The following is a 15,023-nucleotide window of genomic DNA, read 5'->3' on the forward strand; positions in this document are numbered from 1 at the left end:
TATATCTAAGGATTGAAAATTTAAAACAAGATTTCACGTAAATATTTAATTCTGTTACCAAAAATTCTAAGAAATACATAAGCACAGTTTATTTTTATAGTAATTTTAAGTTCAAATTTAGACGAAATTACATATTAAAAAACCTGGAATAACTATTTTAATTATTTTCTTGTGATTGTATAATTTTATTTGTGGGTACTTGAAACTTCTAAAGTATACTATTATATATCTATGATAGTACCACGATTTGTTGTTGATGTATAACGCGTTAACTAATGGATATTGTAATATGATTAATTTGGAATTTATTGTTGATACCTATCATAGGTAAATTTTTTTTTTATTACTATAGATAAGTATACCTATAATATTGTATGTCTAACAACTAGACTGACAAACCGTCTCCGCTCAGAATCGTTTTTCTTATACAATGATATTATATCATTGAATTCAAATTTAATACTATCCATTATACAGTGACCCACTTGTAACCTAGCGGCATCCACTTACCCACCTTTTTGTCATTTACGTTGTTTGACGTTTGTCGTTTGTAAAAACGTAAAATTAAGAATTAAGATATATAATAAAGACTCAAGGTTAATTTAAGGACCTGTATGTGGTTTTCTCACGTGCTGAAAAATAATATCAGATAATTTAAATGAAAATATTAAAATCACGCGACCTACCTATCACTTTCATCTCTAGGTGTTCGGAGGGCCCTCAACCCTAATAGCACAGAGTTCCCGGGCCGTAAATGGGAAGTATCCATAATGTGTCCTTTAAGAGTCCTATGTCAGGACTTCCTATAGAGGCACGCTGGATGTCTACTGGCTATTTGCAAGGGCTTATTTTCATTCGTACCACAGCCACCAAACTAAGTTCTTTAGAAGGCCTCTGGACATCCGAAAAGTACCTATTATTCATATAACGTTATCAATTATCACTATTATCATTGACATTTGATGCATAAACGGGCTGCATCGCTGCAATGAATAATCTCTTTAATCGTACTATCTACCACGAACTACTACAAACTAGTAGTTCGTGCTATCTACTAATATTTCTACTATCTAATATTCTAGTACACAATAACCATCGTCTATCGTCTATCTATGTATAATTGGCGATTGAAATTGATAAGATGTAACAGATCCACCCCCCGCCAGACTGATAAATGATAAGCTTTCATTCGCCAATAGTCAACCATCGTCCATCACAATTCACAATATCGTGAATGTCGAATTAATGTATGTGCAAAACTGAAAATACACGGTACCTATTCATTCATTGGCCATCTCTATTACATTAGGTTAGCAAGCACGTTTATTTTGTTTCAATTTGCAACATGGACAACGGGTAAGTTGACTTTTTGTTATTCAATAAAATTTGTGTTTACACACACGTACAAAATGGTGTATTTTAACACCAAACTTACCTATTTACTAAAGTAATTCATATAATATATCTACAGTATTTAGGCTGGTTTTTACAATTTACAGTAAAGTGTCGGTTAACGCTAACCGACACTTTACTGACCTATTCTGCCGGTAGTAAAATCTGTTATCATTCGGTTAGCTTAACCGACACTTTACCGGACATTGTAAGAACGGCCCTTAGTCTTTTAAGTTAACTTACAGTTTCCCTTGTAGGACAAATTTTCGTAAGATGTACAGAAGCACAATTTAGTAAATGTACTTATAAGAATTTTACTTTTATTATAAATAATGATGCCAATCAGTACTGTAGCTTATTTAGTGGTGAGATAATAATTATTCAAAATATTACATTCAATGAAATCATCAATAACTATGTAATTGTTGGAATAGAATTTTTAAAAAAAGAAAATATTTATAATACATTTTGTGACTCTGGATCCTTGGGTATATATAAAGTATCAAAGTTATCAGAAAAAAAAATATGGCCTTTAAACAAAATAAAAACAAAATATTTTGTTTATAAATTATATGATGATTATTTTGCATTTCCCCTTCTCCATTCTGAAAAAGAAGAAATAATTGCTTAAAAGAAGAAAGACTGCAATACCTAATTATTTTATAACTTATTACTACTTTTTTTTAATATGATTCTACTATTAGGATTATTTATATTTTTAGTTTATACCTTTTTTCTAATTTGTAATAGTCTATGTTTTCACTTTTTGCATGATTATAATATATTACATTGATTTCTATAATACTACACACTTTGTTGACATTGTGTACCTATAAGGTGATTTTTAAAACGTTTACATGTCTTTTTGCACTATTATAAATTACATTGTTTTCTTTAATACTACTCACTTTGTTAACATTATATACCTATAAAGTGTTTTAAAAACTTTTACATGTCTGATTATATACTTTCTTCAGTTTATAATACCAATATTAATATATTATCTATAGATGATTATAATCAAGTTTGTTACTAATCTTTATAGCATTGTTTCTAATTATTCAAAATATCTTATAACGGAGTTTGAAGATGGCCTTCAAATTATTCCAAAAAATTGGCTCATAAATGAAAAACAAGCCAAGTACCCGCCAGTCATGAATATTTTAAAGTATGATAAAATGTGCCGAACAATGTATGAACCTTCAAATTCATGGACCATTGTTGATATTATCAGAGTATTAGCTTCATATGGTTTGTATTTTTAGTTACATTACAAATGGATTATTGTTTATCATATAAATAAATTGACGATTAATGATTTGATCAAATTTCAGATGAATTTTTGAAAGCTAAACGTAAATTGAGGGAGGCAGAGTACAAAACAGATTTAGAAAGTGATGATGCAGATAAAGCAAAAAAATTCCGAAAAATAAACGCTGCTAAAATAAACTCGGATTCTGATGATTCAATTTTTGAAACTCAAAAAATAACAACAAGTCTAAAAACTCCATGTGCACCTCCTCAATTAAAACTCTGTAACTTTTTTCTTTGTATGAAATATTATACAATATTTTATTAATCTTCTGTTATTTGTTAATATAATATTTTTAGCAAAACATATCAGCAATAACAGTGGGCTTAGATCAAAACAGTTAAAATGCGGTAATTTAGAATTTTAGTAATATAATTATTATAATATTGTTTAACATATTTAAAAATTTTTAGGAGAAAATAATTTTAGCTACAAAGGTAATTTAGACATACTTCAGAAAAGCCCTGATTTAGTTGAAGAATCCTATGGTAACTATTTTAATATTAAAATACTTGTACTCCAGTATGTACTTAAAAATTGTGATTATAATAACAGATATTACAGATACCTTTCTTGAAAATATAAATGGTGAAGTGTTTCTAAGCTCTGCTCAGTCAGAAAGCAATCGAATAGATGGTAAGTAAATCATATTATTATATATTTTTCACATAGTAATTGTTTTATGGTTTTAGAGAATACACCTGTTGTTTTTTTGTCTCCTGAACAATCACAACAAAATATGGAGCAAAGTTTTGAGAATATAGTCAGAAATGGTAAATCAATATTTTGTTTTGTTTGCAATCTATTATAATAAAACATTTAAAAAATATTTTTAGAAAATGGTGACATGAACAACTTATCAAATCTTGTTACGGTTCAACAAAAAGATTTAAAGGTTTTGGTGGAAAATAGCTGCCACATGAAAATTAAGATCAATCAAATGCTTATTGTAATGAAACAAATGCACGACAAACTTAATCGATGTCTTGCTCCTATTATATCCTCATCAGGTGATACAAATATTAATATTAGATCATACTTTCCGTTGAAAGATGAAACACAACTCGATTATGTAGATACAATGATACTAGAAAATGCAGCATTTAAAAACCAGTTGGTTAGTAAAACTTGAATTTGTTCACTAATTTAGTCAAAACACTAATGGTTATCTACTTTAAAATTAATGTTATGTTATAGATGAATGAACTGTCTATAATTGGAGGTGACGATATTCGTTCAAAAACATACAATGCCATGAAATACATATTTTCTAACAAATTGGCCACAGTAATAACATATGCAGGAATGAGCAAAGAGAAAAAGGCATTAAAAAACTATCAAATGCATGATATAATTCTAGGTAAATAATCTTAGAGTATTAGGATAAATTTAATTAAAAACATTTATTTAAAAGTAAATGATTTATATTAAACTTGCTCTTCAATATAACTATTATAAATTGTGGAGCTTATGTAAACATTGACTCAGGCCATTATAAAAAAAAATTTCAGATGCAGTAAGAAGCAGTTGTCCCCAAGGAACGACAAACAGAGACATAATCAGACATATAATGTCGTGGTTTAAGCATGCCATTGACAGGTATAGAAACGAGTATAAACGACAGGTCTGAAAATGACCTTATTAGTAAATCTAAAACTATTCTAAATAAACTTATATTCTTAAATAATTAGCTAATCTAAAACATTATTGAAAAGACTAATTATTATAAAATAATGTATAACTTAAATAATTGTATATATATACGTGTATTATAGTGACTTATAGTATTATACATACTAGTATTGTGATCAATAAGTATATAAGTATATGCTCTGTGTATATACCGTACACATGTAAATATTCAAATGTAGTACCAAATATATTTATTAATATAATATAGTTATTTATATTGTTATTATTACTATTATACCATTTATAATTATTTAATATTTATAAAATAATATAATATTAAAAATTTAAAAATTTTTTGTTATTTATTTTTTGAGTTTATTTTATATTCTACTATAACTATTAAATATTTATAATGTTTATTGCAAATTTGAAAGCACATTACTATTTCAATATAGTATTTATGTAAATATTTAAATGTATTAACAAAACACAAATATGTAAATATTACAAGTTAATATAGATCTCACATTAATATGATATTATTTTGTAACTGGAAAATTATATATATTTTTTTTAATAACTTACCATGTATTGTAAATTTAATATTTATTATGTATACAATATACATATATGTCAATTACAAATTTTAATTTGGATCTCCAATGTTTTTGATTAAATTATATATTATTGTTAAAAAAAATATCATCACATTTTTAATTTCAAATACAATTAGTTTTAAAATTATTTTTATTATTATTCATAATGTTTGTTTATATATAAATATATTAATTATTTATTTATTTAATTATTTATTAATTTATTTATTTATAAATTATAATTTCAACTTCATTGGTAATCACTAATCATTATAGATGGTGAACTGATAGTCTATAAGTATCCGAAAGTTAGTCTATTGGTTACCAAAAGGAGGTATGTTGGTAATCAAATGGCAGTAAATGGGTAACCTGTTGGCATATGGTTGGACTTAAATAAGGAAAAAAAAGGATTTCCCATGTACATCCCTGGAAGGTTTATCCCTGGACGCGGACATTAGGGGATCCATCGGACGTCCCACAGACTACTTTTCTAAATTGCCCACTACCCTATAAGGACATACAGTGGCAGTCTGATGGTTGACTTTGTGCTATTAGGGAACGACCGACGCTGGTACGATATCGCGTACAAACCGCACATCGGTGGCTTTCAAACAAACAAACTATATGTGAATAGAGGAGTGACGGGGATGATAAAATGTCGAAAAAGTGAAAAACGGCGTAAAAACCGTAACATTTTTTGAAAAACGTTTATTTTTGAAACATTTGAAAACCAACCGACCGCCGCCGCCGCGGCGAAGGCACGCGATTGGACGCGCCAAGGAATCGCCGGGAACGGGTCGGGCGGACCGTAGAAACGGAGCGGTGTTAAATTTTTTACGCCACGGTTTCACTTGGCTGGCGTTTTCCGTTCCACGGGTGGCTTGCAGACAGCTGTTTTCCTTGTCATTTTATATATATTTATACAACTATATGCTTATAAAAAGGACAAAAGGTATTACAAATATAAGCATTTGAATTTTGGATAGCTCATAGGTAATATTATAAATACTAAATTACTAAAATTTTTCCAGTAGATTCCTTGAGTCTGAGTATATTTAATAATTATTTATAGCACATTTTTTATCTCATAAATTATAGGTATAATATATTATAATAAAGTTTGGCTATATATTAAAATTATGTACATATTATCTTAGAGAGGCCTTAAGATGGCTCAGAGTGGTCTAAGCCCCCTCTGGCCCTCCCTTTTCATGTCCATGTAATTATTAATTATTATTTGTTAATTATAACACTCTGAAATAATTATGTATGATAATTTAGTGAATTACCAATAGGTAATTCTTACATTTTTCATATATTTTTTTGGAATAGGTAGGACTTTTAAAAATGACAATATTTAATAATATTAATGACTGTATTTGATAAAAAGAAATTATTTAAATACATGCATACAAATAATTTAGATCAAAAAGTAATTATACAATGAAAAATTTTTAATTTTATTCCTTAAATCATAATATATTTTCAATTTTCTATGGCTTTGGTGTACAAAAGCGTTCGTTTTTCGGCCTCTTTAGGACATACAGCGCTTCCGGTGGTGACGACTGTCTGTGGTAAAATTTTCAATCAAGTTTTCAAACAAGTGACGACACCTTATCAATACACCTTGCCACGGTCTTAGATTATTAGGTCTGGCAACTTGATAATGGAATCCGTGCTCCTAATGACCGGACAGGGAATAGTCATGCACATGTGTCACTATCTAGTGGATTAATATTTTAGTTTTTATTTATTAACCGGGGCTTTCATTCTGCAGCAGCTGCCAGCTTTTCTACTGTATTGGAAAGTACTAGGGGAGTAGGTTTGGACTTTCGAGTGTACGTGTAGCATTTATAACCCATACAGCAGGCGTTATACAGTATACACTCATCTAGTCTAGGAGAGACATGTCTGGAGGGAGGAGGGCGAAGTCATATTTTATATTTTTAAATGTGTAAACTAACACAGAAAAAAACATTGTAAAACCAATACACTCATATCCCCGCCTAAATCTAAAACATTAATCAAAAATTGCGTCAAAAGTTATTAAAACAAAGGTATATTGTTAAGTAATTTAACTTAAGTAATGAGTGTTTTCGTAGATTATAACTTTTGGATTTTTTTTTATATTATTAATCAATCCGACTCTTAGTCATCATGCCAAAAAAATGTCTTTTGCTCTTCGGCTTCCAGCAGGTCACCTGACCGATTGTCTGTTCTCGACCTCGCCATACATGCCCTGCCCAGCTTATCCTTTTGCTTTTCATAGTAGCTATTATATTTGAGTCTTTTAACCCTTACACTGCAACCGACGTACTATTACGTTCTAACCAATTAAAATATTACGGAAAACTACGGGAAAAGGTTCATTATCTAGATAAAAAAAATAACGAATTTAATGATACCAAAATCTCGATTCTACCTTCATTTATCTGGTTGTTGTAATTAATTAAAATTTGTATTGCAAGTAGTGCATCCCAGAATGTGGTAAATTATTGCGCGCACGTGTGATGCTTTATCAACAGTCACACATCGGTATCAATGGCAATATTATAAGTAATTCTTGGTCGTTCTATTTATATTTTTTTGTATATTGTTTTTATATTTGAACCATTTATTTAAGAAACGACATAAGTCACAAAATATCACAAATTGAGATAATGCGTGGAATGTGTTATCAAATGATAGACAGATCATGTGTGAACCTTTATAAAATAAATATTCAATTTTAAAACGGTGGCACCACTGTAAATAATCAGTATAGAAGAGAAACAACGTAAAGGCGGGTTCACAACTGCCCGTGTCGTGTCGTGTCGCGCAAAATCCTTTTTTCTGATTGGTTCACCAAAATGTGATAATAAAATATGATCGTGTCGACCAACACGATACCGCGAAGTTGAATTAATTCAACTTTTGATCGTGCTGGTCACAATGTTCACGTCTTGGTAGATTTGTTTACTGTTATCTTATCTATCTAATACCTATGGTATCTATTATATTTTACCAACTTGGTATCTAATCAAAATAGGGCAGTTTTGAACCCGCCTTAAGTCCTGAACTTACGTTGTTTCTCTTCTACATCACGTGATTTACCACTGATTACTAGTTACTGATTACTACTGATTACCACTGATTACCACCAAGGACTATTAATAATTAATATTATTATTATTTTATAGTGTGATTCTGTGATTCTGTTCTTTATACTATATAATAGTATTGATACTGTCATAATTTGTCGCCTTCATATTGTGTTTAGTGTTTTTAAGTTAATAATATTATTTTATTCTGTAAAATGTCATCGTCAGAGGAAGCACCGCGAAAACGACAGAGAGGTGTACGTAATACTGAAGAGTACAGATCCGAAGTAATTCGTAATGCTCGAGTTAAGGGCCAAGTTTATGTTAATTGGAAAGGTAAATCGGTACCGGCTATTTCCCCAAAAAAAGAGTACGTAAAAGACGTAAGTAAAATATTGTTAGGTACGTTTTTTTCCGATTTCTTGTGTTATTTATTGATTGTTCCTATTTGTTTAGATGCCGTTGCAATTGTTATAACCGAATCGTTGTTGGAGACCGCAACGAAATATATGAACGATTTCGGTCATTTGATACAAAAAATGCACAAGATGCATATCTTTCTTCACTGATATCGTTGGAAGATGTGCAACGTCGCAGACCACGTAAACAGTTGAATCCTGTTGAAAACGAACCTGAACTTAACACTCCCGCGAAAACAAAGCTACACGACAAACAATTTAAATACAGAATAAACACGTAGTCAAAAATGTACTTGGTATGTCAAAATGCTTTTTTGGGTATACACTGCATAAAACAGGGAAGGATTCAACGTTTAACTACTTTATTAAAACAGAATAAGTCACCTAAAGATCAGCGTGGAAAACAAAAGCCAGGGAATGCCAAGTCACCGGAGACAATACTGAAAATTGTTCAGCACATAAATTCATTTCCTCGTAAACAAACACATTATGCCAGTAAAATAAGAGAATATCTCAGCGAAAAATTAGACATCTTAATTATGTTTTCAATGTTCAAGGAAGTCTACCCAGATGAACCTGTAAACTATTTTTTTTACTCAAAAGTGTTTCATGAACATTTTTCATTATCTTTTGGACGTCCTCAAGTCGACACATGTCTGACATGCGAGGAAATGACAATAAAGTTGAAGAGTAAAGAACTTAATGATACGGCAAAACGTGTAGTAGCGGCGGAAAAAATTGTTCACTGCCGGAGAGCTAAAAAGTTTTACTCAAAAAAATCAGAATTGATACAACTGTACCAAAATGATGATAGTGTTGGATCATTTCAATGGATTATATGCAAAATTTTTCGCAGCCGCAAGTTCCCATTCAATCAGCATTCTACTTGCGACAGCTTACAGTGAACTGTTTTTGTATTCACAATGAGAAAACTGGAGAGGCAACCATGTCTTATACCACGAAGAAATCGGCGGAAAAGGTCCAAACGAAGTATGTTCGTTTTTCAAAAGGTTCTATGTACCTGGGTGACGAGCAAAATATTTCAAAAAAGGTCACGAAATTATTTGTTTTTTCGGACGGCTGTGGTGGCCAAAATCGTAACCATACAGAAATTAGATTTTGTTGTGCTCTTGCTGAAACAAGGTTCTCGTTTATTCACCACTATCTACCTATTCGAGGGCATTCATTTCTTTCACGTGATCGCGATTTTGCAATCGTCAAATGTGTAATCAAACGCTATGGTCAGGTCTACTCTGTCAAGGAGTACATGCGTTTGATTATTTCGGTGGCACATAATAATCGTTTTCGCGTGTGTTTAGTTAAGTCATTAGATATTCTCGATTTCAAAAGTTGGTGGATGGCGTATTATAAAAAAAATACGTTGTCAGTATTATCCAAGGGTAAGAAAGTTAGGAAAAACGACAAACGAACTTTTAAAATTTCAACTTACCGCGAGTTTTGTTACTCTCAAGAATTTCCAGGTATCATAAAAGCTAAAAACTATATCGATGGCTTACTCGTGGATACATTCAATCTAAATGCCAGCAATAAAAAACCTACTCCACTGCAGTTTCCGACAAATGTCACAAGTCCTGGTGGTGTACCGATCAACAAAAATAAAATTACAGACTTAAAACAGTTTGAGATGTACATTCCGCCTCGCTATATGAAGTTCTACCAGAGGATTTACCAGTGGAAAACGACTGACGTGGTTCTGGATGAATATCAAAACCCCGATTGTTAATAATATAATAGAAATTGTTTTAAATTCGATAAAATAAAATTAATAATATTATATACCAATAAAATGAGTTTGTTGCAGTAATTTTATGTCTTTTTATTAATGAAAAATGAAAATAATATTTTTTAGTCGTAATTAGGCCGACTACGATTATTTGAGTATAAACGTACCTAAGTCCAACATGAATCTATGGTAATTCAGTCAAGTATTTACACCACAAAGAATCGTTTATTGTAGAAACAACATAATTCCACCAAATTCGAATGGACCCCACTCCCCCCCTCACTGGGCTAAATTTAGTTTTTTTTTTTTTTAAATGTGTATCTCGAGGAGTTCTAGGAATTAGGCATCACGGTTTATTTACCATATATCACTGGTAGCGTAAAAACAGTTTTCTCTTATTTTCTACGAATCACCTTTTTGTGACTTACGTCGTTTCTCAAATAAATGGTTCATTTTTAAGCTGTATAAATATTTATTATTTATTATCAATATGAATTAGTACGTACAAAGTTCGTGCACAAGTATTGCTATAATAGTTTTTTATTTGACAATATAATGCTTTCCGACGCTCAAATTGCAGAAAGTCTAGTTGAAATCTTACAAGATATAGATTCTTATGATGATTTTCTTGATTATATAAATTTTGAGGACGCTGTTAAAGAAAAACTTTAAAGTAATCTATTTGTTTTACATAATTATTTCTTACTCAACAAGCAATAGGTTTCACCCAAAAGTTTTTATATTAATTATTTATTAGATTTTGAACCAAAACGTCGATCTGATGTACCTCAATTTATACCCACTGCACGCAAGAAAAAATTAACCGTGTATACAAAATTTGATTTGGAAAAAACGTGGAAACTTTGTACCAAAAATTCACGATTTTGATCCTTCTAAGGTAATATAACTATTTGTGCATACAATTTTGTACTAATTAATTTTACTCTTAGAATGGTGTAAACAAAGCAGAATTTGGACTATCAGATCAGTCAAGCATTTTAGATTTTTTAGAGGCATTTGTTACCCCAAGCTTATTGGGGAAGGTTGCATTTGAGACAAATAGCTACTGCCAGTAACTTGACAACGTTACACCTGGTTCTAGGTAGATATTTAAAAAATATGACTGCTTATATAATATTATACAGACAAAATTGTTCAAAGGATGTTATTGAGTTATTATAAACAAACATTGCAAATTACATTACAAATTTGTGTTTGGACTATAAATTAGATTTTTTACATTTTATTTTGATACACTTATATTATGTAAATGTAACAAATTATGGATAGAAAGAGATATTATACTTCTACAAAATATGACCTAGAGAGATGAAATATATTCTTTTTTATAATAAGTTACACCTACATTTTACAAGTAATTATAAATTTATTTTTATTTTTTTAGAGTCAATCAATGGGTAGATGTAGGTTGTGAAGAGATGTCCGTGTTTTTAGTAATAACAATGCTTATGGCCAGGAACAAAAAATTAGAAATACAAGACTACTGGTCCATGGACCCTTTATCTTATCAACCAATATTTGGCAAATACATGAGTCGCAAAAGATACCAAATTATATTGTGAATGTTTCATTTTAGCCAGAATGAAGATAAAGTACCAGGGGACAGACTTTCAAAAGTGCGCCTTTGAAAGAAATAACCAAACATTTCAAAGAAGCAATGATTTCTTTTGAAAATTTAGCTATTGATGAAAGTTTAGTGCTTTGGAAAGGAAGATTATCGTTAAAAAAATTAATCAAAACCAAACGTCACAGTTTTGGCATTAAAATATTTGAGTTGTGTAATGTTGAAACCGACTTTATACTTGACATCATTATATATACTGGGAGTACCACTGAGTATAAAAAAATTGACCCTAGCCTTGGAATTTTTGGTGCTGTTGTGAACACACTTATCAAACCATATTTGAATAGAGGCCATAAATTATTCATAGATAATTGGTATTTATCACCATCCTTGGCTAACTATCTTCATAAGAAAAATACCAACGTCACAGGGATAGTTCGAAAAAATTGAAAAGGTTTGCCGACCTATTAGCCAAATTAAAAGTTAGACGAACTTAAAGCCAACATACAAAGACTATGTTAGAAGTAAAATGGAAAGATCGTAGGGTTGTATTTATGGTCACTTCTCAGTTTGAAGACAAAATGGTACATATTGGAAAAAATGATTATCAATGTAATGCAATTTTGAAACCAGTAGCAGTAATGCATTATAATGAAAGCATGGGGCCAATCGACAAAACGCACATGCTTTTGAGTTCAGTTGAATATGTAAGAAGAACAATCAAGTGGTATAAAAAATTATTTTTTCAATTGATTGATCTTTCACTTTAGAACGCATACTCTGCTTATAAAACTTGCACTGGACTAAATACTAGCCTTGCAGACTTCCAGTTCCAGTTGATACGTTAAATATTCACTAAGTATGCAACACAAGAGCAAAATATATGTCGCCGTTCAAACACGTGTATACCAGAGCGTTTACAAGGACGAAACTTTCCTTCGATAGTATCACCTACATCAAAAAAATTAAAACCACAAAGACGATGTTCAGCAAGCCAGAACAAATTCAATAAAAGAAAAGACACAACATACATGTGCAATGTGCATTGTGCATAAAGTATGATGTAGGGTTGTGTCCAGTCCCGTGTTTTAAAATTTACCACACCCAGGAAAAATATTTTTGACTAAATTATAATTTTTTTTTTCTATTTTCATAATTATAAATATAATATATTTATATTATTTAAAAGTGTATAACATAACATAATAAATATTAATTGTTTGAATATGGTGTTTTATGTTGATTTCATTTCTAATAGCCGGTAATTACTGCATTTTTGGGAAACCATGGCATACATTTCTTGAAATTTGAATTACTAAGTAAATAATGATTTTTGAGTTTTTTTAACTTTATAGATTTGTTTGTTACATCTTTCAAAATATTAAAAGTAAGAAAAAAAATAAGAAAACAGTCAAATTTATGTGACAGGGACATGTTACAGAGTATAAATCGTCTGGTAGTGAAAGGGTTAACATGCTTATTACCTCTCTATTCTTTCTTCGCTCATATTCTCCCGTGTTTTGATTTCTTCTGGGGCCAAAAATCTGTCGTAACACCTTTCTTTCAAATCTTGCCAGATTTCACACGCATATATCGCTATCGGACGTATCATTACTTTGTATAAAGTTAGTTTAGATCTGATTGAAACTAATTTAGATTTTAATATTGTCTTTAATCCGAAGAAGCACTTGTTAGCTAAACTTATTCTGTTTTGTATTTCCTTCCCAGACAGCAATTTTTTGTTTAATAATATTATTATAACATTATTATCACGAATAATATTAGTTTAACGTTATTATAATACTATTATAATATTATCGTTACAAAATGCTGTCTGGGTTGTGGTTATTGCCCGACACGCTCAATTCCACCCCTAGATATTTGAAGTTTTCGACCAACTCGAACTCCATATCTCTTATTATCAAATTATTGTGTCTATTGTTACAGTAACATGTACCTGCTTTGTTTTTCCTTAATTTATAGGACTGAACAAAATTTTCGAAATCATTCGTTTATGCCCTTCACTATTTATGACATTAGTCTTAAATATGATAAAAAAATGTTATCAGTAGAATGTAGATAAATGATTTAAACAATTTATAATTATATTTTCTATATCAATACATTTTGTTTTGCGAAACTTAATATATTATTTTTCCAATATTCGGTTTTTTTTTTTTTATTGCATAACACAAGTTAACATGTTTTTAATTGATATAATATTTCATAAGCACTTGTTTTGTATAACAGTATTTTTTTTTATTCTTTTTCATTGTTTTATTTTATTTAAGTAGGTAAACTAAAAACAATGTCTTCTTGTTTTATTTAGTTTAAATTCTAATTTAATTAACCATTTAAATATATTTCATGGTGTTAAATCTATATCTGAATTTAAATGTGTAGATCCTAGATATTTAATAGTTTTCTCTACTTTTCATTCATATAAAAATGCCCTATATAATTATACAAAACATATTATTGTCATCATTACATTATGTTTATGACAAACCAATATTAATTAGAAGTTAGGTTATAAATCGCTCTAATTCGAATACACGTTCTAACAAATGTACATTGTACATTATAACTTTTTAACTGATTAATTAAAAGTTTAAATTGTTAAACGATGTAATTTGTTAGATATCACATTTTAAGGAAACAGATAAGTTTACTACTGTAGTAGTATTGTCTACCATACTGAAGTTTAACAATTATGTAATTATGTTATGTTAATTGTTTTTATTTAAATTAATTATGTTATGTTCCGTTCACCTATCCACATTCCACATACTAATTTATAATGTCTATGCAAATGAAAAATAGGAACAGCTACATAAATTAGTGTTCCCATAAAGTATATCTAAGCCTTCAATAAATTCGCGAATTAAAAAATTAAACTTATGACAAGTGTAATATTAACCAACAATAGTCGAATGAATTGAACAACGAAGGCAAAGATTATTCTGAATAAATAAATACATTTCTTTGCGAATCCGACACTAGTAATTCCATGTTGTACCTACTGTAGATTTCAGTCTATCAAAGAACATGTTAAATCTAACGTTTCATTAGATTATTCTGTAAATTCTGATAATATAAGTAATGAATATTACGACGAATCCTATTTACGCGAGTTTATAGTCAAGTGTGTACCTTTCTTAGCACTTTGGACACCTATTGTGAAAAATTAAGTCAACAATGGCACTGAAATACGCAAGAGTAATGTTACCGTTGAGTCTTGGTTTAAAACTGTAAAAGTTGCA

At 29.9% G+C, this 15,023-nt stretch overlaps 2 protein-coding genes across 2 annotated transcripts; both read left to right on the forward strand.

Moving 5' to 3' along the window:
- Positions 1 to 513: 513 nt before the first annotated feature.
- On the forward strand, positions 514 to 4,597 carry LOC100574923. Its single transcript, XM_016808056.2, has 10 exons — positions 514 to 1,356; positions 2,438 to 2,643; positions 2,727 to 2,927; positions 3,004 to 3,054; positions 3,118 to 3,192; positions 3,260 to 3,340; positions 3,397 to 3,477; positions 3,541 to 3,821; positions 3,902 to 4,064; positions 4,216 to 4,597. The coding sequence occupies exons 1-10, from the start codon at positions 1,346 to 1,348 to the stop codon at positions 4,332 to 4,334; spliced, it is 1,269 nt and encodes a 422-aa protein (XP_016663545.1). The 5' UTR covers positions 514 to 1,345; the 3' UTR covers positions 4,335 to 4,597.
- A 7,256-nt stretch (positions 4,598 to 11,853) lies between these two features.
- On the forward strand, positions 11,854 to 12,210 carry LOC100575095 (piggyBac transposable element-derived protein 4-like). The gene has a single exon (XM_008189312.1). It carries the CDS (start codon positions 11,854 to 11,856, stop codon positions 12,208 to 12,210), a length of 357 nt encoding a protein of 118 aa, XP_008187534.1.
- Positions 12,211 to 15,023: the final 2,813 nt, after the last annotated feature.

This window comes from Acyrthosiphon pisum, unplaced genomic scaffold, assembly GCF_005508785.2.
Source record: "Acyrthosiphon pisum isolate AL4f unplaced genomic scaffold, pea_aphid_22Mar2018_4r6ur Scaffold_21536;HRSCAF=24193, whole genome shotgun sequence".
Taxonomy (NCBI): Eukaryota; Metazoa; Arthropoda; class Insecta; order Hemiptera; family Aphididae; genus Acyrthosiphon; species Acyrthosiphon pisum.

What these genes read in the sequence shown, in the direction of transcription:
- LOC100574923 (XM_016808056.2), top strand. An exon ending in CAGAGTATTAGCTTCATATG is followed by an intron (nt 2,644 to 2,726) that starts GTTTGTATTTTT and finishes ATCAAATTTCAG; the next exon opens with ATGAATTTTTGAAAGCTAAA. An exon ending in AATGCATGATATAATTCTAG is followed by an intron (nt 4,065 to 4,215) that starts GTAAATAATCTT and finishes AAAAAATTTCAG; the next exon opens with ATGCAGTAAGAAGCAGTTGT.
- LOC100575095 (XM_008189312.1), top strand. Translation starts at nt 11,854, where the DNA reads ATGATTTCTTTTGAAAATTTAGCTATTGATGAAAGTTTAGTGCTTTGG.